This window comes from Gracilinanus agilis, chromosome 4 (assembly GCF_016433145.1).
Source record: "Gracilinanus agilis isolate LMUSP501 chromosome 4, AgileGrace, whole genome shotgun sequence".
Lineage (NCBI taxonomy): Eukaryota > Metazoa > Chordata > Mammalia > Didelphimorphia > Didelphidae > Gracilinanus > Gracilinanus agilis.
In genome coordinates, this window is record NC_058133.1 from 77511767 (window position 1) to 77536467 (window position 24701).

The following is a 24701-nucleotide window of genomic DNA, read 5'->3' on the forward strand; positions in this document are numbered from 1 at the left end:
AAGGAAATGCAAATATTAAGCCTAGAGAAGAAAGTGACTATGGTGGGCCATTTTGATCAATATATTTCAGTGTCTCAAGTATAGTCTTTTAGAAGATTTCACTCACTTACCTCTGTCCAAATGCCTGAGAGCCTACCCTTTTAGAAGGATTAGATTTATTGGGCTTGACTTCAGAAAGTAGAACCAGAAGTATTGGATGGAAGTAGCAGAGAATGACACTTATCATAAGGAAGAATGTCCCACCACCTAAACTGTCCAAAAAATGAATGGGATTCCTTGAAGCTAGTAGGTGACCAATTGTCTGAGATGTTGTAGAGGGGATTCCTATTTAGGCATGGTTGGACTAGATGGTCAAATTGAAATTCTGTGATTCTTCTGACAATGCCCTTATTCTAGAAGTGAAACCACATTTTTTGCTCTTTTTCATTTTTTAACTTCTTTTTATCCCCTCAGAACCAACAGCCTTATGGTTCCTGGAGGCTGTGGACTGTCAACAGTTGCTGACGAAATGAGGACCCCACTGGTCCTTTCTCCTCCAGACTTAGAAACAGGAAAGGATACCACCCTCACTGAGCAGGAGCAGGAGGGTACCAGTGAACAAGCCCTGCTGGATGATGTGCAGCTGGATATGGGCCGGGCCATTAGTCGAAGCGAGCCTGACCTTTCCTCTGTAACAACTAATGTGGAGAAGGGCACCGAGAGCACCAGCGTCGCCGTCACCATTCCTGAAGTTGGCACCTTGGTGGACTCCACTGTGGTGCACAGTGAGGGCTTTCTCCTTCCCCATGAGGGCATTCTCCTTCCCCCTTTACTATTTGATCTATTTGCTCTTTTTTCCTTGTCATCTAAACCCTGTGGGTGGGAGGATGGTATGAATGAAAGCAATGGATACTTAGAGATCCTCTAGTTCAAACTCCTCATTTAGACTAATCAGAAAATAAAGTCAGAGAGATGAGCTAGTTTCACCAAAGTTATATAAGTAAGCAAAGACTGCCAGTCCTCAAACCTAGGTTTCCTATGAATTCAGTTCATTTTTTTGCTAAATCACATCCACCAAATATGGTAGAAGATACACTGTAATGGAGGTCAGAGACTCTGGAGTCCCAATGCTGCCACTAAGGTCTATTTTTGGACAGCATCCTAAACCTCTTTGTGTCTTAAGTTCTTCATCTATAAAATTAAAAGCGAAAGTGATTTCTAAGGATATTTCCTTGGAAATATGTAACATATAGGAAATCTATTTCTATAATTAGATTTAAATAGCCTTCCTTGGAAACCTCATAGAGTCCTGATATAGTCATGCAATCTCTTATTTGCTCTTCCAAATCCTTCAGGTTAGGAGGTTGATATGACCATGACAGACTAGAAAAAGGAACTATAAAATTGGAATGGACCTAAGGAATGATCTTGATCAACCCTCTCATTTTACACATAAGGAAACCTAGGGCCCAAGACATTATTTATACAAGATTACAAGTTTAGCTAGCCACAAGTCTGGAAATCCAATCCAGATTTCTTGACTCCTAGTCAAAGGCTGGTCCTGTTATACTGCTTAAGGAAATTAGAACTTGATTCTTAATACCTTGCTGGGTGGGTAGGACTTTGAGAAGATCAGGGTATATGTCAGGCCCTTTTAATTATCACAAAGCCCTTTTGATAATACTTAACACCCATTTGACAGGATTCAACAGCTTGTTTTATAACAAGAATCAATTACAGCATTGTCTATAATATAGGTGACCGGACACCAATCCCATTTTGATAGCATTCACCTCTTGTGGGCTATTTTAATTAGCAAGCTACTTGTTTCTTACAATTTTTCGGTGTGGTACATAGGGTTACTGATGACAGGTGACAAAGCATGAGGTAGATAGAATAAGACTTTGAGTATTTGCCATCTCAGTCTGATTCTTGTTCAGTGGCTTGTGGAGATTAACCATTTCCCTCCCCTGCCTCTGTCCAAATGCCCAAGAGCCTACCCAAAGTCCCAGGATTGTCCTCATAGGTAGCATTGTTTACAAATGGCCCTGTTCGTTTCTCTTACAGTTAGTAACAAGACAGATGGAGAAGCCAGCCCCCTAAAAGAGGCAGAGATTAAAGAGGATGGAGAAGAAATGGAGAAGAAGAGAAAGAAGGAAAAGAGCTCAAGCACAGGCAAAGCAATGGTGCCCCACAGCTCCATGTTCATCTTCAGCACCACTAACCCGTGAGACACCCTTTCTTTGCTTTTCATCTTTATTGTGCTCAGGAAATGCTACATGGAAATAGTGTGGGGAGGGAGAAATTGAGAAGAGGGGAAGATTTAGACTTCTCCAGACTTTCCAAATAGAGTGTGACCCTCCATCTGCAGCCTTTTGATACAATGAGAAAATGATGCATTGCCTATTAGTTGATTTGTAGAATATAGAATTAAAGAATATCTAAACCAAGGATCAGCTTAAGTAGTGCCTGGGGGCAGGAAAAAATGAAGAATGCATTGAAGGCTGGATATCAAGAACAAGTGAGGGTCAACACATCTAGATGCTTTGAACTTACTCTCATTGGTTTCAGATATCAAAAAAGGTTCAGATGCTCTTACATATAATTTGTGTCTTGGCTTGCATACTGTAGCCTCTGACCAATCTGATTACCTCCCCCTACTGGGGCATTAAATTGAGGGTGGTGCCTGAGAAATTAAATTGTGCTCCCTTGTGCTTTATGCTGGCAAAAATCCAGCCTGACGAAGGAGCCTAGAGTCTGAGGAGCCTCAGGGGAGGGCTAGAGTGAGATGCCAGTTCACTGGTAATTTCATTGTCCCACAGGATCCGAAGGGCATGCCACTACATTGTGAATCTTCGCTACTTTGAGATGTGCATCCTTTTGGTTATTGCAGCCAGCAGCATTGCCTTGGCTGCAGAGGATCCTGTCCTAACCAACTCTGAGCGGAACAAAGTGGGTGAATATGGACTGCTCGCCAACCTTCTCCCTGACCTGGGTGTTCCCCCTTAATACTCATTCCTTTCTCCTTTCCTCTCTCCCTTTTCCTTCCTCCTCACCCCATACCCATTTCCAGAATCCTTGGGGGATAGTTAAAGGGAAAAAAAAAACTTTCTAATTTAGGAGATTAATCAGTGGGAATAAAGTATGGAGAACTGCTTATATCCCTAGCTTTTGTCATAGCCATTAATCACAGCGGTGTGCAGAACACTAGGGCTTAGGATTTCTCATGAAGAGTTTCTCATTCAGAGTATTCAGGTGCTTGGAGGAAGCAAGTGATTATCAGTGAGGCAAGACATAAATCCAGCGCAGAAATATGTGGCTATGTCCCCAAATCTGTTTGTAGAGAAAATGTATCAAGCAGGGGTCGCCAACATACTTTTGAGGGCCAGATATGGCTCTTTCTACAGGAGCCATAAAATCAACCGCAGCACAGTAACTAACAGTTTACGCATGACATCATGCATCATGCGATACGTCACGTGATCCTTTCCGTACCGCAACTATCTTCTAAGATAGAAAGCTCCCTCATTGATATTGCCGCGCGAGATGAATCCTAGTCTTTAGTTCGGCTTGGTAGGTGTGCTGTGTGTTCCTCCTTCTGCCCTCCTTTTCCACATCTGTTACTGACATCTTGGGGTTCTGTATAGTGATTGATCACTTTTGTCTACATTCTCTGCCCCTCTGCCTCTGATTTACATGGCTTTATCTTAGTGCATTTATGGGGTCTGCACTCCCTATTTGTGGGGTTGTTATTGTTTTTAACTTTTCTACCTGCTCTTAAAGGGGAACTATAGTCAGATTACATCTTTACCTATGCTTCATTAGTGAGAAGCATTTCTCCCCAGTAGTTGTTTCATTTGATACAGAATGATCGAGTAGGTAGCACTGATAAACACCTATACCAGGAAATGTGTGTGATGTGTCCTGGCCAGTTTTTCATGAAAAGGTACCCTCCTCCCCCACTACTTACTAATGCCTGCACACAAGTCATGTTATTTTCTGTAATCTCCTGATCTCCTGCTTAATTTATGAGGCCAAATGGCTTAACCAGCAGGCCGGCAGCTTTTTCTTCTCCTGTTGCATAACTTGAGAGAGGGAGAAGAAAAAGTATTCTTCCCTGAATTTTTCTCTCTTTATTTCGGCAATTTTCTTAGTGTAAATGAGTTTTATATGTATGTGTGCAGTTATATCAGTACTATAGTGCCCCATTAAGTCTTGTTTTTTGATTAATAATTAAAATAATTTTGATTAATAATAAGCAAAACCATGCAGCACCAGAAGTCACATTAATGTACTTTATTCATCATTGGTTGGCACATAATAATGTTATTAAAAATAGTTCAGAGACTTATTATACTTTAAAAGTATTGTTCTTACATAAAATGTACATATTTACTTGTATTCCATGTTAAACATATTGTATGGCTCTCACGAAATTACATTTTAAAAAATGTGGCATTTATGGCTCTCCCAGCCAAAAAGGTTGCGGACCTCTGGTATCCAGGGTTAGAAATGATATAGATTCCAGGAACTTTAGATACACAGGAATGGAAAGGGGAAATGGTGAGTCATTTCATACCCAAGAAGTCAAAATCTTGGAGAAAAAATGTTCTTTAAAAAAGAAATGGCCAATTTGGAAATAAGTCTTGATCGATGACACATGTTAAAACCAGTGGAAATGTGCATCGGCTATGGGGGTGGGGAGGAGGTTGGGAGGTGAAAGGGAAAGTAAGAACATGAATCATGTAATCATGATAACTTTTCTAAAAAATAAAAATTATTTAAAAAAAAAGAAATGGCCTTCAACATGCAAATAGTGAAGAAAAAGACTATGGCCTGGGGGGGGGGGGCGGGGAATACTTGTGGCCAAATGTTTGAGGAGTTTGGAAAATTAAAAATGACCACAATGAGGAAAAAGGGAAGAAGGAGTACAACTGAATGTTTGAAGCCAAAAGACAGGTATATCTATTCTGAGCAGAAAGTAACTGCTCATTCTCAAAGAATTTTATGTAGGTTTAAAAGTTCTGTCAAGGGAGAACCATCTAGTAAGGGTTGGAGGAAGAAGAAACTAGTAGTGGTTATTGGTTAATCTCTGCTGAGGGGGACACACACATATATATGTGTATATATATATATATATGTATAAATACATATTAGTGAAAATATATATTTGTATAAATACATATTAGTGAAAAAAATATATATANCATATTAGTGAAAATATATATTTGTATAAATACATATTAGTGAAAAATATATATATGCATATATATATTTATGTTGATATAACAACAGTAGAAAGATCTACTGTCTGCCCAGGGAATGTATCTAGACTCTGACAGACAACTAACTGTCCCACACTTATCAAACTGGATATCTACTGCCTCTTACCATGATACACGGTGGCATACATGTTTCTGAAAGAAGAAGTTAAAAAAGCATTATTAAATATTATTAAGTTTTGGACAAAAAATTGATGACCTCAGAGGCAAAGGTGGTGCTTTTGTTACCACTTCTGATCTAAATCAAGACCCCTGGACGACGAAGGCAGATATTGAAAAGTGACGGACTGCTTTAAAAAATGATGTGGGAGAAGAGAAATTAGGTTTTTGATCACAGAGTAAAATATAGGAGTGATAGTTTTCTGGTACAGGAAGAGTAGATCTTGCGAGGGCTGATAAGAATGTATTTGGCTAGAGTAAGTCAGATTTAATCACAGAGGTTTTTTAAAGAATAAAAGGAGGAAACTTCTCCAAATATATACACCAAAGTTAGATACAACAGAGGATAGTTGTACTATAGGAAGAAAATAGTAGTAAAGGCAACCAGAAATTCACAAGACACAAAGTCCAAGAAAGTAACCTATAATAAAACCTGGATATATATTCATAAGTACACAAAGTATGAGTATTGAGCAAGATGAACTACACTGATTCTAATGTAAGGAGGCAGGTTCATTGGTAGGGACTTAATGAGTTCTACAATTGGACTATGGCCCTGAAATGATTTATTCTAAAAGGAACAGAGAACAAAACTCAATAACTTAGTGTCTGATAAAACAGAAAATACATACTTCGGAATGAACTCTTTAGTTGAAAGAAACTGCTGGGTAAACTGGAAATCTGTCTGGGAGAAATTAGTCTTAGACCAACATTTTATGCCATAGACCACATTTCAAAAGGGACAGATAACCTGAATAATAAAGATCATACAATTTAAAAAATTAAAAGAGAAATACCTCATATTCCTGTCATAACTGTGGGTAGATATTTGCTTAACCAAACAGCATATAAAGGAAACTACCAAAGTTAAAATAGATCCTTTCGACACCATGAAACTAAAAAGCTTCTACATAAACAAAATTAATGCATCTAAGTTAAGAAGGGAAGAGTTTGAATGAAATTGCAAACTATTAAGAACATTTGAAAAGGTTTCTTAAATCATTAATACCAAGAGAAATGAAAATCATTTTTTTCATATTATACTGAGAAAACTGACAATATTGACACAAGATGGAAAAGACACTGTTCAAAGATAAGCACACTAGTGCAATGATAGAACTGTGAATCATTATAACCATTTTGGAAGGCAATTTGGAATTAAGCAAATGAAGTGACTAAAATTTCCATACCCCAGATATTCTTTATCAGGCAAATACCCTAAAGAGGTCATTGACTTTTAAAAAGCCCCTTTATATTCAAAATATTTATAGTAACTTTTTTTATTTTTTTTTAAACCCTTAACTTCAGTGTATTGGCTCCTAGGTGGAAGAGTGTTAAGGGTGGGTAATGGGGGTCAAGTGACTTGCCCAGGGTCACACAGCTGGGAAGTGTCTGGGGTCAGTTTTGAACCTAGGACCTCCCGTCTCTAGGCCTGACTCTCAATCCACTGAGCTACCCAGCTGCCCCTATAGTAGCATTTTTAAACTTGCCTTCATCATAACTTTATGCTTCAAAAATTTAAGGGTTCAAGGGAAATTTCTGAATCTAATTTTTGCCAGCTTGGAGAAACTGATTGCTTAAAATAGAAATAATGTAATCCTTGGGAAGAAATAACCATTGAAATTTAGAATATTTGACAAAGAAAGAAGGAAACTTGGACATATCTTATATACACCCTAGATATTGGAAGAACAGACTTTGAAGGCTGAAGAGAAATGAAAGATAGAACTTTTATACTGCATGATAGCTTAAAAGAGGATAAAGAGTTCTTAAAATGACATTCCAAAGATAGAAAGTGAAACAATTTCAATGTGGAGAAAAGGAGGAAACTGTCAAAAGAGATCAATGTTGATGCATTGAGTACTCCTTGACTAACCTAAATTTTGAAAAGATATGTACAAAAGATGGAAGCGTGGACAGCTAATAGAGGTAATCTGCTTCATGCCGACATAGTTATGGAACAATAATGTCAAGAATGCTGCACCCAGAATCTGTTGAACCTGGAAATGAATGCCAAAAACAACAAAAAGGAAAGTTTTGTTTTGAGTTACAGATGACCTAGCTATCTTCAATAAGATCAAGTCACAGAGGAACAAGATCACAGAGTACTAAAAAATAAACAGCTGTGATTGAAGAGCCAATAATAGTAATCTGTGACAGATTATCAGAAGAGCAGAAATACTGAAGTTTTATTGCAGATCACACATTATTCAAGTTTAGAACAGTGTTTGCAAACTATATGATACTAGGCTTGACCTGAATTCCTAGGAAAATTCTAGAACAGGGTTTCTTAACCAAACTTCCATAAAATTTAAAAACATATATAATTTGATTATTATTCCAATGTAATTGGTTTCATTTGTAGTCCTATGTATTTCATTTCATTTTATTTCCTATTAAATAGGTAACATTCTGAAGAGTCCATAAGCTTCATCAGATTTTCAAAATGATCTATAAATAGAAAAAAGTCAGGAATATAGAATTGTAGAATACATTATTAAAGAAACGGTTAATGAACATTTAGGGCAGGTAAGTGGCAAATAGATTGAGTGCCGGCCTGGGAGTCAGGAAGATTTATCTTCATGAGTTCAGATCTGGCCTCAGACACTTACTAGCTGTGTCACCTTGGGCAAATCACTTAATCCTGTTTGCCTCAGTTTTTCATCTGTAAAATAAGTGGAGAAGGAAATGGCAAACCACTCCAGTATCTTTGCCAAGAAAACCCTAAATGGGATCATGAAGAATCAAACATACCTGAAAATGACTGAATGACAACAATGAACATTTAGAAAAGGAAGTGATGGTCACAAAAATGCAGCATTATTTCATCAAAAATTTATCCTGCCAATCTAATTCCATTTCCTTTAATAATAGTATTATTAGGCAGAGAAAGAGAATGTTATAGTTTACACAGATTTAAACAATGCATTTTAAATATTCCTATGGAAAAGAGAGATGGACTCAGAATGGTTAGGTTGAACTCATTTTCGTGATTTTTACTTAAAAAAATTAATGATTCAGAGTCAACAGGATAGGTTTCCAATGGAGTGTCCTGCTAATCCACGCTTGGACCTGTGCTATGTAACATTTTTATTAATGCCTTGGATATAGAAATAGAAAGTATGCTTATCAAATTTGCAGATGACACCAATCCAGGAGGGAGAGCTAACCCACTACATTCAGGATCCAAAAAAGATCTGGACAGGCTAAATAGAGCATTGTGCCAAATCTATTAAGATTATAATTGGGGGCAGCCAATAAGCTCAGGGGATAGAGAGCCAGGTCTAGAGATAGGAGATCCTGCGGCCAAACACACTTCTTAGCTGTGTGGCCCAGACAAGTCCCTTAACCCCAATTGCCTAACCTTTACCATTCTTCTACCTTGGAACTAATATTTAGTATTGATTCTAAGACAGAAGGTAAAGATGGTATATTGGAGGAACTGTGAACTGATCCAACCATTATGAAGGGCAATTTGGAATTATACCCAGAAAGTTATAAAACTGTGTATGCCCTTAGACCCAGAAATGCCACTGTCAGCTCTATTTCCTAAAGGAAAAGAACTTATGTGTTCCAAAATATTTATAGCAGCTCTCTTTGTGGTGGCAAAGAACTGGAAATCAAGGAGATGTTCATTAATTGGGGAATGGCTTAACAAATTGCAGTATGTGATTGTGATGGAATACTACTATAGCATAAGAAATGGTGAGATTAATCTTTTTAACTTGGAAAGACCTACATGAGAAAATGAAGAGTGAAACTAGTAGAACCCAAAGAACAGTATATACAGCTATAGATTTAATATCTGAAGAATAATTTACGAATGCTCATCTTCAGAGAATGAACTAAAAAGGTGGAAACATGAAGTATGCAATCCACATATTTTGCCAGATGATGCCTTCTATGGTGTGGGGAGGGGAAGAAGGGACTGAATAAAAAAAATAAAAAAATACTATATTTGACAGAGATTAAAGTCTTGTACTTAGATTCAAAAACATTGCCTTCACAAATAAAAAATGAGAGAGGCAGAGATCAATCTGGAAACTACATGGGAGTTTTAGCAGGCTAAATCCCAATATGAATCAACAGTGTGATAAAGGAGTCAAAAAAAAAAAAAAAAAGACGGGAAGGCACTCAGCCTTAGGCTACATTAAGAAGAACATCATGCCCAGGATTAGAGAAGTGATAGCTCTGACGTGCCCTGCATTGGTCAAACCACATTTAGGGTATTAGATTCATCATCTCTGGATACTGCCTTCAGAAGAGGGCAATCAAGATGGTAAAGGGTTGTAAGTTCATGACAGATGAAGATCAGTTGGACCCAGAAATGTTTTGGCTAGAAGAAAAGACTTGGAGAGGCATAATGTGTGATGATTGTATTCAAGTATTTGAAGGGCTATCATATTTGAAGTGTATAAAGGGCTTTACATTGAAGTTCCTAAAGTAATAGTGGTCATGGTATTTTAAAAGGAATTAGATTTCTTCTACTTGGCCTCCAAGGGCAGAACTAGGAACAAGTGTTTCACTTTCAAGGAGGCAAATTTAAGCTTAATGAAAGAGAAATATTTTAACCATTAGAGCAATCTATAAATGGAAGAGGCTGACTAGGGAGGTATAATGGGTTTTCCCTCCTTGGAGGTCTTCAAGCAAATGCTGGATGATCACTTGTCAGACATGTGGCAAGGAACATTCCTGCTGAGTTATGGATAGGATTAAATGGTTTCTGGGGTCACTTCCAACTCTGAATTTCTAGATGAGGAGAGAGGATAATTATTACCAAGGGCAAGGCATAGGTTTGCATGACCCAGGGAAGATTGTGACATTTCATTTGGAATTTTTTGTTTCTGTAAGACAATAGTTCTGAACCATTGTTGCATGGGACAAGTGTTTGAAGGTGTGTGTGGCTATGCATGTGGGAATATGGTAATAGGTATGGTGAGCCTTTTAATGTTGGTGATCAAACTTCATCCCTGCTATTAAATTTTATTTTTTGCAGGTCCTAAGATATTTTGACTATGTTTTCACTGGTGTGTTCACCTTTGAGATGGTCATAAAGGTAAGAATCTTGAAAGAAAGAAGAAAATTCCTAGGGGTTAGGTGCTGGTGGCTGGGTAAAGTGGAAAGTCAAGTTCTAGGCTTGATCTTATGCCCCATGTTTGTTCTTCTAATGCTGAACTCTCCCCAGTTATGCTGACCATTGATGGAATTGACATAGTGACACCTGTAATCACTTCTCTAGAACCAGTCTGTTCATTCTAGATATAGGAAACTGTGTGGAATTCCAGAGAACCCGCTTGACATAGAAGTGAATTCTTTTTGCTCATTCATCCTTTCTAAGAAGATAGAAGAAAGGGCTTGGGGGAACTATTAAAGAGAAAATGAAGGGCAATAAAAATTTATTTTCTTATAGGTAATCAAAAATAGCAGAGTAATTTATGTGAGATGGTGTAGGTATAATGTTTATAGGCAAGAAAACAACATAGGAATGATTATCTTTTCCCCTTGGCAATGTCTGGTTTCTGTGGCACGTACCAAGAAGTTATCTTTGTGAATACAAGTACCATTTCACAGGGGAAGATAGAAAATAAATTACTGAAAAAGATTCTAGGCAGTCATTTAAAGGGTTCTCATTAGTTGTATCATGGACAACTAGAGTAGCTCCCAATTTGCCTGTACTCTATATGGAGCCAAGTCTGAAATCTGCAGGGCATGTAGCCTCTTTTGGCAGGACTTGTGCATAAAGCGTAGGTGGATACATAGTCTTTTCCGCCCTAAACATAAAATCATAGGTTAGTAGTGCTAGAAAGAAGCCTTACAGGTCTAGCCCAAAAAAAGAATAGCAAAATGAACAAAATTTATTCTACCCAAATCTTTATTCAATCCCAACTATCAATCAATCAATCAACCAATATTTAGTAAGTGCTTACTATGTGCCAGGCAGGATGCTAAGCAATGGGTATACAAAACGAGGGGAAAGGTAGCAAAATACAATTGTCATTGTCCCTCTTAGTCATCACTCCACTAAGGGGTCGGGGGTGGGTGGGACAGAAGGAGTTTTTATCACTGTATATATTTCTTCACCTCCAACTTGCTCCCATGTTACTTAATATCTAGACTGCTGACTGTCTGGGTCTTTCCAAGTCTAGGAATCAGTAGCTCTCAGGACATGAATAAATGAAGGAACAAAGAAGGATTCTGGTTATTTTCTCTCTCTAGGCCAACCTAGCCCCAAATTTATAATCCCTTCCTATTCTGTTTTCTTTCTTTGTCTTCGATATGCTCACAGATCTCCTGCTAGTCACTGAAATAAGCCAGAGGAGATTCTACATGTATTTTTTTAAACCCTTACCTTCCATCTTGGAGTCAATATTGTGTATTGGCTCCAAGGCAGAAGAATTGATGAGGGCTAGGCAATGGGGGTTAAGTGACTTGCCCAGGGACACACAGCTGGGAAGTGTCTGAGGCCAAATTTGAACCCAGGACCTCCTGTCTCTAGGCTTGGCTTTCAATCCACTGAGCTACCCAGCTGCCCACCTCTACATGTATTGAGGACATGAACTAATAGCTCAAGACTCACAAGTATCACCCTTTTTGTTTTTGACTTCAGGATGAGCTTGAATTTATTCAATGAATTTCACAATCTTCCCTTACAGATGATAGACCAAGGCTTGATTCTGCAGGATGGATCCTACTTCAGGGACCTGTGGAATATCCTGGACTTTGTGGTGGTAGTTGGGGCACTAGTGGCCTTTGCTTTGGCGTAAGTAACTCTCTCCTTTTTTAGAGTCTGTTCCCTGCCTTCCTGTCTGGGGAAAGATGAGCTGAGAAGAACCTTCTGGCCTCAACCCAAGAAAGGCTCTGTTCATAAAGTGGCTCTTGTATGTGACCTTATTAACTCTGCTCCTGAATGAGCCTTTGCATAATTTCTAGAAGACTTGAAAACCTTTCATGGTCCTTTTAAAAACAATAATCCTTAGAAGTAGAAGTTGTAAGAATTTGGAGGTATGATAGATGATACATGAAGAGACAAATTTAAGCTAGATGTAAAGAAAGTTGAGCTATCCAGAAATGAAATGGACTGAGATAATTGGTTTGGTTTCCCTAAAGGAAGCCTTCAATCAAAAACTAGATAATTTTTTGAGTATTAGAGAAAGATTTCTTTTCAAGACTAAATCACTTCTTTGAGGTCTCATTCAACTCTATGAGGCTATAATATTCAGTGGAAGGGATCTTAGATGGTTCCCAAATTCAGTTACCTACTCTCAGTCACAAAATGAGAAGTGATATTGTTTTTTTAAATCTTGAAAAGAAGGGATCCTACAACTTATCTTGGCATTAATTTAGGAAAGTGGAGTAGGGCTATGAGGGACTGAACATTGTTAATCAAAGTACTAAAGTAGTTTTCCCCCAAAACTGTTCAGTTTTTGTAAAGAATGATTTCTTTAACCCATTGATAAAAGGTTCTAACACTGAAATCTCCCCCCATTTGAAACTAGTTAGGAGTGAGGGTAGATTTGGAGTCAGAAGACCTGTGATCAATTCCTGGCTTTACATTCCATCTATAATTTTGTGCAAGTTTCAACCTTTCTAGCCTTCAGTTTGTTCACATCTAAAATGAGCATTGGACTGAATGACCTCTAAAATCCCTCCCAACTATCTCTCTATGATCCTATAAAACACTGGCCTATAACTGGGAACCAGGGATGTTAATGACTCCTTTCTAATTCTAGGTCCAGAGATGACCACCAAGTAGAAAGAGTAGATGACACTTAGGATCACTTTTTTGGCTATAGTCTGCTATGGAAACATAATGTCCAGGACTAAAATGGTGATAGCCCCACGGTACTTTGCACCAATCAAATCACATTTGGAACATCAACTTCAGCCATAGATATCACACTGTAGGTAGGACACTATCAAGCTAGAGCTTTCCTAGTGGAGCATTGCAAGAATTCCATAGTCTTCCTTCATGAAAGGAAAAAGTAACATGATAGCTGTCTTTGGGTATTTGGTGGACTATCATGTGAAAGAGAGAAATGAAAACTTTTGGCTCAAGATGAGAAAATGTCTGTAAAATGAGAGAGTTGGACGTAAGGGCTCTTTCGGCTTTGAATTCTATGAACATATGAAAGCTTTAAAATAATTAGAGGCATCAAAAAGTAGAATATACTTCCTCAGCACCCTATAGATTCCCCTTCACTAGGGAGTGTCAAACAGTAGCTCATTAACCATCTGACAGGGGCATTATGAGAAGATATTATATTGTCAGAGTGAAGATTTTACTAGAAAATTCCTTCTAGTTTAGACTTCTTGATGATAGTTCCTTAGGTTTTCCTTCCTCAAGTATAAGATGACAGAAAGGTTGATTCTTCCATCCAACTTTCTGTCTCTGAAGTTCATGTTTCTGATCTCTTCTATCCCTGCATTTAGCTTCAGAAATCTCTCTTAATGAAGCTGATGCCTCACTTCCAGCTTAGAACCAGTCTATATAGGGTAGTTGAGCACTGCACCTCATAGTCAGAAGTCCCTAGTTCAAGTCTCAGCTCCACTACTTTGTCATTGTGTCATCCTGAGACTCAGAACCACCATCCATAAAATGGAGATAATATTTGTACTACCTACCTAACAGAGTTAATGTAAAGAGAGCACTTAATAAACTTAAATTACTTAAGGACCATGAACTCTGTGATTGATCTTTTACTCGGGCTAAGAAATAGCTTTGTCCTCAGAACAAGTCCCCATATTAGGAGGACTTAATGACTTCAGTAGCTTCACTGTTGAATGATCCATTAGGCTGGAGGTTGCCTTGGCTCACTATTTCCATAGTTTGGGGACATCTATACTGTTTGGGATTCTCATGATGTCAGGCTGAGGTAGCCTTAGGTGCCATCTAGACTCTGCCTACATTGTCATTTGGAGGATGATTCTCAGAACCAGGAAACAAAGAACCTGTCTGCTTACTGATGTTTACTGCCATGGTCAGTTCCAGACAGTGTTTGTGTTTCTCCCTCTAATACCTACTATTCACCAACAACATTCCCCTACCCCAGGGTCCATATTTTCAAATAACATATCCACATTTCACTTCTCGATTCACCCTTTTTCCCAGATCACCACCTCATAGTTTACTAGTCAAAGGGAAAGTCCATCTAATTACTAGTTTAGGGGCTTCTAGACAAAGGAATGATATAAAATATTTCTACATGGAGTCCAGGACAAGAAGAAAAACATAATATAACCACTGTGGTTCATTGAATAAAGCGCTAGACCTAAAGTCAGAAGGCATGAATTCAAAGCCAATAAGTATCAGAGCCCACAGTTTAGTTGTTTCTTTTTTTAGTCATGTCCAACTCTTTGTGAATACATTTGGAGTTTTCTTGGCAAAGATATTGGAGTGGTTTGCCACATCCTTCTCCAGCTCATTTGACAGATCAGGAAACTGAGGTAAATAGGGTTGAGTGACTTGCGCAGAGCCACACAGCTAGTATCTGAGATCAGATTTGAACTCAGGAAAATAAATCTTCTTGACTTCAGGTTTGGCATTCTATCTACTGTACCACATAGCTGCCCACACACAGCCCACATTTCAGCACAAATCTGTCTCCCTATCAAGTATTTTTTTAAAACCTTAACCTTCTGTCTTAGAACTGATACTATTGGTTAAGTCAGAAGAGCAGTAAGGGCTAGACAATGGGAGCTGGGTGACTTGCCTAGAGGTCACACAGCTAGGAAGTGTGTCTAAAGGCTAGATTTGAATCCAGGATCTCCCATCTCCAGACCTGGCTTTCTATACACTTAGCCACCTAGCTGCCCTTCTCCATTCAGTGTTTTTGACAGTATTCTACACTGTTTCTCTTTGGTAGAGAATATCTAAGACTAACAAGTCTAACTGAAGGGAAAATGGGTACCTAGAATTTCAGAAATGCAACTCTCAAGTTCTAGAGCATCCCCTTAAAAATACTAAAGACAGATGTTAGTGTCAGCTTGCAATAATTTAATTTTTCCAATATTTCCATGAGGAACCTGCCAAAGCAAAACAAAATTGTCACCCCCCACATAAATTCTCCTTCAACATGCAGAGGAGTGTTTCCTAAAGTTCCACTAAAGTGCCATTTTTTCTTTAAACATCTGTGCAATATATTCCTTGTAGCATGGTAATCTCTGGCATAAGACTTGGAATTGTAGCTGGTTAGAGTTGGAAATGACCTTTGGTGTCATATTGTCCAGGCCTTTCATTGAATCCTAAGAGAACTCAGTGAGGAGAAATTACTTGAACAAGGGTAACCAGGTACTTAATGGCAGAACCAGGTCTTAAACCTAGGTCTTCTGAATCCAAAATCCAATACCAATACTGTATACTAAGTCTCCCTTCTAGTTCCTTTCACTTTTCCCCCTGAAGAAGTATACTATCTGCCTTCTAACCTTTTCTTTTTTATAAGAGATGAGTATTCCCTTAAAGCGAGAGTACTTAACTGGGGTCCCTAACCTGAACTTGTTTGTTTACTAACTATATCAATATAATTGTTTTCCTTTGTAATCTTAGGTATTTTATGCATTTAAAAACATTATTCTGAAAAAGGATAATAGGCTTCACCAGACCGCTGAAAGAGTATATTACACAAAAGAGGTTAAGAACCTCTGTCATAGAGATTGTTTTTTAATATCCTTCTGCTCTAATTCTGAATTAAAGCCTATTCATGTACTTGTAGGATGAGACATAGGAGTAGGACCTCCCACACCCTGTCTCCATCAAACATGCAAATCATTTGCTTATATTATTCATTGGTACATACTATTCTCTCAGATTCTGGCTTGGCAGAATAATTTGTCAGTCTGTAAAGAAATAGGGGACATGGGGAAATGCAATCTAACAAACATAAGAATGGACAAAAAATTAAAGAAGCCTATGCCTACCATTAAGAGAAATTTTACATTATTACATGGAGTCCAGATAAAAAAAAAGTCTATATTGACACATAAAGTATGTAGGTCTAAGCAAGTCACTTAGCATTAGCAGTCTTATCTCTCATATTTGACAGTTTGGATTTTTTCTACTGCTTGCAAATATAATATATCCTTTTTGTAAATTGAGAAGTATCAACCTAGGGTGGGCCTAAGGGAGCTGTGGGGTAGGAAATCCTCTGCATGACCAGTGTTCATATCACACTGTCTCTTCTCAAGAGAGCTGATACCAGAGCCCACAATATGCTGTAGGTTTGTTATGTGTCTTGTTCTTTCTTTGTGCCCTTTGAAACATGGCGGTGATGGCTTTAGAGTTGGTGGCAGGGGAGGGAATAACAGCCCTGGAGCCTGAAGTCCTCTCTATTGGTCCTCAGTTCAGGTACAGTGCAGGGGGCCACAGGGATCCTCTAGGGTCTGGGGCTCGAGCTCACTTGATGGATTATGAGCTATAATCCATCATTCGCCTTTAGTGTGCCACCTTCTGAACATTCTCCCTTCTCTTTCTTTCATTGAGATATGAATGATATTTGCCCATTCTCTTCTATCCACTCCTTCCTTTTCACTACCAACCCATACTATTCAGCTCCCTTGTTCCTTTCTCCCTTTCACCTGCTCATTGAACTGCTTCATACTGCTCCTTCCTCTTCCCTCTTTCTCCATCGATAATGCCCAGGTAATTCTCCCTCTTCCACACAAATTGCTTACTTTTCTTGGTCATGTTCATGCTCTGGTGCTTTGAATTTCTGCTCTGCTCTCCTCTCCCATCTCCTCTTCCTTCCCTTCATCCTCTACCTCCTTATTTACTTGCCTCATTAAGAGCACCAGAGAATTCAGCTCTCTTGGCATCTTGGTAGAATTGGCCATTCCTGCCTCTGTGTTGAGAAAGGTAGAAACAAAATGTTAAAGAAAATCATTGGATCTGCATCCCTTTTCAGGGACTGAATATAAGGAGTTTGGGCCAGTTGGAAATTTTTTTTGATAGTTTTTTTGAAATGTATCTCCCTCTAGGGATACAACTCCCCTTCCTATATTCTAACTCAAGGCAGTCCCATTACTCTCCTGATTGCATTTATCATTCTGATAGCCTTGTTCATAAGTCTGTCTCCATCCTAGAAATATCCTTCTAATATCAAACTTTGTCCTTCTCCTACTCCTGGGAAGGTTGTAGCTTGGTAAGTTTTGTTTGAATCAGTCTTGATAGTGTTGATATAAGCAGAGGCACAACATCAAAAGACTTAGCATCGCTGCCACCCTAATGACCTAGAATCCATTCTAACCAGTCTTCCAAAAGGCTGCCTCTCATAAAGTTTCCAGAAAGGCCATAATTCCTCCTCAGGAATGTTTGAACTATAGCTGAATTCTCAATGGGAGCTGCTCTATCCATCAATTCAGAAAATTTCAGAGGCTGACCTCAAAAGGGGCCCACGTGTCTTCATGTATGTTTTCTACAAACATATATGTTCAATGTAGTGGTTGTAGAGAAACCTTTCTCTGCCTCTCTAACTGCTTATATCACAGAGAGCTCTTTATAATGTAAACTTGCTAATTTCCCTACACATGGAACTATATTGACCCCATGGCTGGGGGTTGGGTTGGGAAGAGGCAATATTTTCTAAGTGTGGGCTTGTTGAGGGATCAGAAAGTGGAAGGTCTACTCATGCTACAAAATTTGTGTTTCTTCCCAGTCCACTTTTTACATTATAAAGCATTTATAAGAACACTTGTGTCTCCTCCCACCAGAGCTAATGTCTCTTCCGTGGAGTGGGTAGAGATTTTGCACTGGCTGGGCACCATTTCCCCACACTTTAGGTACCCTAACCAGCATGGCCATCCTCTGAGCTTCATGGAGATGCAGAGTGTTCAGAGACTATAAATGTCCCTAGCTGGGTCTTTTGTTCTGTTGTGGTTTTAAGAGAAAAGCCTAATGACTGGTTCGGTAAAAGTTTTCTCTTCTTTTTCTTTTTTAAAGTGAACTTCTACTGTCAAATGGTTTTAGGCCAAGTTGATAAAAATGCTTTCTCTTTCTTCTTGGAATCCCATTGCCATCCATTCTACTCTCCAGCCTATTAGGTGGGAAGAAAGTGATGGCTACAGCCTTGGTATATCTGGGTATCTGCACATCTGAAATATTCCATCACCTCCCCCTCCCCACCCCAACCCGCCACACTCATAATTTACTGAACATTGGGTGAGTTGTTTGACTATGGTGTCATTGCATTTCATGAGCCTGTGATCTCACATGCAATAAGGATGACACTGTTTCTGACCTCAGACCTCAGTTGTACTAAGGCTTTCTGTGGATAAGGTCCTGTATAAATAATAAACATGCATTTGTGCAAACAGAAGGGAAAGAAATGAGACCTCAAAGATTAACGTAGAGAAAGGACTAGAAGGATGATCTCTGAGTCACAGTATGTCTAAACCAATTTGCTTCTTGACCTCATCTTAGTATTGCCCACTTGCCTCTTTTTGCTGCCTTGACTATTGCTTTGGACTACTTCGTCTCGAGTAGAATCAGTAGGTGTTGACTAAGGAAATTCAAGGTGAATAGACATAGACTAGTGGCATAAAAGAAAGGCATACAACTGCTTGTCAACCCCCCAAAAGAATCTTGAAATCTTTGCCATGAAAAGCCCCTTTGAAGTCTTGCCACAGAATGCACATCAGCTGTGCAACATCCTGCAGACAGTGCTAGAAATTCCCGTTGTCACCTACCATTGGAATGTAGGGTTCCCTAGCACATAAGAAATCTTTGGATCAGGGCTCCATTTGGCCTTTCATCATTCGATCCTCAGCCAAGAATGGAAAGCATGAGTCAATCTGTCTCTCGATGCCAGGAGAAACTGGAATCCCCACATGAGCTTTTATTTCATTCTTTTCATTGAAATATGCCATATTTTCCGGAAATTTTCACTGCCCGTGCCTCTGAAATTGAGGAGGCCTATTGAATGCATTTAGAAGGGATCATGGTAGCTTGTCAGAATCCTGAATGTATTCGACAAAATATGAAGAAATGTAAAGGAATCATTGAGGTTGAGTAACGTGTGTGCGACTTTCTCACTTTTATCTCATGATGTCTGAGTATGCAAGTGTGGGTATGTGAAAGAAGGGAGTATTCACGACTGAAGTGTCAGCATAAGCCCTTACCAAGTACTCCATAGCTAAGAGTATCATTAAATAGAGCTGTTCTTTGGTATTTCCATGTAGCAAGTTTCAAATTGTCCCATTCGATGACTTTCCTAGTAATCTCTACCTTAAAGAATGAATTCGTTTCACCACATGAGGAAAATGAAGGAATAAAGTCCTGTGTCATGCAAAGAATTCTATTTGCCCTAAAGCCAGACATATCACCTAGTTCTTCAGCACTGTTGAAGAGACTGAAGAATTAAGAGTGAATTAATGGTGAAATATCCCATTAACTAAGGCTTTAGGATGTTGGCTGAGAATGGATTGGAAACTTCCAGGGGTGAGTATAGAAGAAAAATGGTATTCTTCAAGACTTCAGCTTTATTTTAGAGGCACCTTGTGATTGACTTCCACCGACTTTGTGCTGAGACGAAGACCGAAAGGAGATTAGTGGCCATAAGCTCTCAGGGCACCCTATTGAGTCATCTCAACTGCCTTGGAAATAAAATTGTTGAGGGATCAGTGGTGAGGAAAAAGTGGATAGAATGGAAGTCACATGGAGGGGTTTATGAGAGAGGCATTCCTCAGGCCTCTGCTTCAATAATTATCTCGTGGGCTTTACAGAACACCTTGTAATGCCCTTATCAAATACTCTAGCCAGATAGTAGCAAGAAGATCTCTTTAATCGGGAAAACCAGAAATTCAGTTCAGACCATAGGGATAAAAGCACTGAATCCAAGCCTCTAGTCCATTAAGAACAGTAAAGTCCCATTATATTCTGTTCAAAACCTAAGGCTTTAAAGTCCAATATGAAGAAAGTTAATGACTAATCTAAGGGGCTGAGCAATCAGTAACTCATATTGCTCTAAATAGTTAGTTTACCATAAGAAAACAGAGGGACAGCCTGGCATTATAGAATGTTTCCAGCTGGGTGGTTGAATTAAAGTTGACAACATGACCTTCCCAGAAAGAGTGAATATGATGGGGTTCTGGAAGTATCTATGTGTATCTCTTCAATTGTCAAGACCAAAAAGGAGGGAAACAATCATGTCAGCACACTGAAACCTCCTGAATAAACCTACAGGAGGTAATAAGAATCTTTGTTTGGTTCTTTTTCTTGGTTTGAGGATTAAAATGATCCCTGGTTGCATTCAAGTTCAATAAACTTAAAATAATAACATTTGCAAAATATTTGTACTCTTCATATCCAGAACTCAGCAAATGCAACAGGCTAAGGAGAGGCTCCTGGAACTAAACACCACTTTTTAAACACAGAGACCAATAGCTCTGGTAATTAGAGGTAGCACAGCTTAAAAGAAAGAGCATTAGCCCAGAAATCATGAAGCCTAGATCATATTTTTGACCCTGTCACCTACCATCCCTATGACCACAGACAAGTCACTTAACCTCTGTGAATCTCAATTTCCTCATCTATAAAATAGGGATAATCTGGTTTTTGCAAGGATCAAATGGAATATGAGATTGTGGTTATGAAGAAGCTTTTTAAGTTATAAAGGAATGTATTATTAAAATAATTATATCATATCAATATAATACTACAGAATTTACTAAATTCTTTCCCCAGAACAATCATGTGAGAAATTTAGTGATACACAGGAGACCATCTGGAGATAGATAACCAGGATGTCAAAGAACCTTATGTTTGTGTCATGAGATGATTGAAGCAACTGGAGATTTTTAGCTAGAGAAGAGCAGACTCAGAGGAAACATGGCAGGTGCCTTCAAGTGGATAAGGAACTATTATCTGAAATAGGAATTAACTTTTTCTGTTTAGCTCAAAGAGGCAGAAATGGGAGCACCAAGTAGGTAGAATTTGTAAAAACACAAATTTAGATCTGATTTCAGGAAAACCTTAACAAATCAAGCTGTCCAAAAGCAGAAGGGGGTACCCTGAAAGGTGGTGGATTCCTTCTACTTGAGGTCTTCAAAAAGAGGCTAGATGATCACCTGTCAGGTAAAGATTCCTTTGGTTTATGAATTGGTTTGATGGCTTCTGGAGTCCATTCTAATTCAATTCTATGGCTCTATATTAAAGATACTATTTCTTACAAGTGAGGAAACAGGCTTAGTTTGTATAGTGTAGTGGGAAAGCCCAAAATTCCAGAATCCTTAGAATTAGTCAAATATGGAAGACTTCCTTGGCAGATAATAGGTTTCTCTTACTTGGAGATTTTTAAATCTTTAAAGTAAAATAAAGGCTAGATAACTCCTTTTCTGAGCACACACACACACACACAATTATTTATCTCAGTTCCCTTATCTGTAAAATGAGCTGGAGAAATGGCAAACTACTTAAGTATCTTGCCAAAAAAAATTCCATATAAGGTCACAAAGTGTTGGACATGACTGAAATAATTGAATTACTAAATATATACATATATATGGATTCTTATTTTCCCATGTGTTGGCCTTGGATGTCTCTTCCAATCTTGGAATTCCACAGTTCTAGAGTCAAAAGACTTAAATCTGAGCCCTGACTAACTGAATGCAACTTCTCATAAGTACAATGAGGATACCTGTATTACTTTCCTTACCTTGTTGTAAGGATGCCAGTTCTAGAGCATTTTCCTCCATTTTGCACTGCCTTACATAGTAGAAAAGCAATCTGAAGTGTTGACATGTCTAATCAAATAAATAAATCTCAAGGAAGAGCGAAACACCAACATAGAGACTCAAAATTCTGGAGTGGAATAAAAGAACAAAGACTAAATCTATGATTTCATTGATATGGAGAACCCCCCAGATGAGGAATATTCTACTACCATTGCTGGTCAACACCTTCCTAAAACTCGTAGCCTTGTAGTCTAGTCTTGCCTAGAATACAGAGAGGCTTGATGTCTTTGCTTAGGGCCAAACCAGGTTTTCTGAAATGCGACCAAACCAGGATGTCTCAGAGATGCAAATTAAATCCAGGTCTGCCTGGGTTTGAGCTCAGCTCTTTCTTAACCATATCACAATGCCTCTCTGGCACAGATATTCTTTGATCTTTTGACCAACCCCATTTATTTAATTTAAACTGCCTAATTCAGACCCCAATAAAATCAGTGAAGGAGAATTTGAATTCTTTATGGGTTTTATGATTTATCATACTTTTCAAACTCATTTTGTGGATGCAAAGGAAGTGTGATTGTAAAGGAGGGTATAACAGATGATTGGTTCTCTTCAAGATTCAGTAGCATGGGAGTTCAAATTGTGTTGTCTATCTATTTTGAGGACTAAGTTTCAACAGAGATGAAAAGAAGGAAACTGATTTTTCTGGAAGAAATTCTAAAGACAGTGAATTGAACCACACAAGTTTGAAAAAAGTGATCACTTTCACTAGGTGACTATTCATAGGAGATGAAATGTCTAGAATTGGTCTACACTGAATTATCTGCATGGAGATTGGTCAGGAGAAGTTTGCACATAAGAGATAGAATCATTCCCTACATTCCAGTGATGCTACTGACAACTTTCCTATTTCCAATTTCCATCACACAAAATGTTGTGATTTATCCCACTGGGCATCTATGTGTTCTGGGATCTTTTCCTCCTGAGGATGAAAGGAAAAGTTTAGAGGGAAAAGAGAAAAAAAAAAAGCAACAACAATGGATTGAATGAGGAGACATGGGACCTAGTCTTAGCTCTCACTTAGCAATTGTGTTTACTTGACCTCTTCAATCTTTAATTTCTTCATTTGCAAGAAGAAGAAATCAGGTTACACAGTCTCTGAGCTTCCTTCTAGCTCTAAAATTCCATGATTACATAGATTTAAATTATTTGCCATCAAAAATTACCAGTTTGGTAGGACTTGCCTTGATTTCTATGAAGAGGTCATCCAAATTTATGTCTCAAATGTGAAATGTCAAGAGATCTTAAGTACAAAGTTCTTAATTCTTATTTTATGGCCTTTATTTTCTAGACTAACTCATGTGAACAGTAGGAAAATGACTGATTCTGGAGCCAGAGTATTTGGACTGATATCACAACCTTGATATTTACTACCTATGTGTCCTTATGCAAATCACTTACATTTCTTTGGCCTCAGTCTCCTCATATGTAAAATGCAGGTTTGGACTTGATGAACTCTGAGGTCCTTTCCAACTCTAGTTCTATGATTGTATTATTAGGATTAATTAAGCCATATGGCTAATGAGGACCATTTGGGATATTATTTGTAACATTCTTGGTGATAGGGTACAATTAACATTATGATGTGAATTGGACCAAAGGGTATTAGAATAAAGAGTTTAAGAGTTCATTTACTGGGCTCTGCACCTAGAAGGCACTAAAGAAGTGGGGAAGTAGGAACCAAAGCTCAAGTCCAGTGGCCTGGGTTTGAATCCCAACTCTTCCCCTTAAAGTTTCACTGAGATCTTGAATGAGACTTTGAACTTCTCTGTGCCTCAGTTTTCTCATCTCTAAAATGAGGGTTTGGACTAGATGACCTCTAAGGCCATCTTTTTAATTTTTAATTTGATTCTGTTTTTTAATCTATGATTCTATGAAGTTAAATCTAATTTAAAAAATTCCTATTGTGAGTAAAGCTCAATCCTAAGTGCTATGAGGGATACATTGATGTATAAGCCAGTCTTTGCCTTCAAGGAGTTTACAGTCTTCCAGTTGGGGAGATAATAGATTTTTAAAAATCTATAATGTAAAGAAGTATTAGGTAAGTAATGAGTGATCCAAACTCAGTGTTACACAAATACGGTGGAAGAAGGAATCATTTTCATGATCATCATTTGAATGCTCAAAGAAGGTCTGTTCCCACACATACTCTTTGAGACTCTTCTAACTATGAGAAGAGAAAAAGGATGTAGGGAGCAGGCAGTGGTTTTATGACTTGGAGACAGGGTTGGGGAGCAGTTCAGCAGGGGAAAATAGAGGGCCTTGATGAAGCAGTTTGATGCAGCAATTTGAGTAGCAACTTTAAGGACAGAGGAGTTTGAGAACTTGTTGCCCTTGCTCCAATGAGAAACAGGTAAATCACAAGAGAAATCAAATTGAGAGCCATTTGATAAAGGGAACCTGGGAGCTGGAAAAGAACTACAGAAAAGCATGAGAGATTACACGTAAAAGATCTGGAGGGCAACTTGACAACAGACCTTAAAACTTCTCATTTTTTACTGATAAGACATGAGAGTCATATATCCCTCTTTTTAGAGAACAGTCAGGTAGATGGTTAATGAA

General features: G+C 38.4%; 1 protein-coding gene across 3 annotated transcripts in view; it reads left to right on the forward strand.

The window, feature by feature from the left end:
* CACNA1E (calcium voltage-gated channel subunit alpha1 E) overlaps positions 1-24701 on the forward strand; it is a 446383-nt gene that overhangs the window by 360408 nt on the left and 61274 nt on the right. For all 3 annotated transcript variants that reach the window (XM_044676249.1, XM_044676250.1, XM_044676251.1), the window contains 5 exons: positions 454-764; positions 2047-2206; positions 2802-2931; positions 10417-10476; positions 12074-12180. In XM_044676249.1, the coding sequence (XP_044532184.1) occupies positions 454-764; positions 2047-2206; positions 2802-2931; positions 10417-10476; positions 12074-12180 (768 nt within the window). The remainder of the gene's footprint in view (positions 1-453; positions 765-2046; positions 2207-2801; positions 2932-10416; positions 10477-12073; positions 12181-24701) is intronic.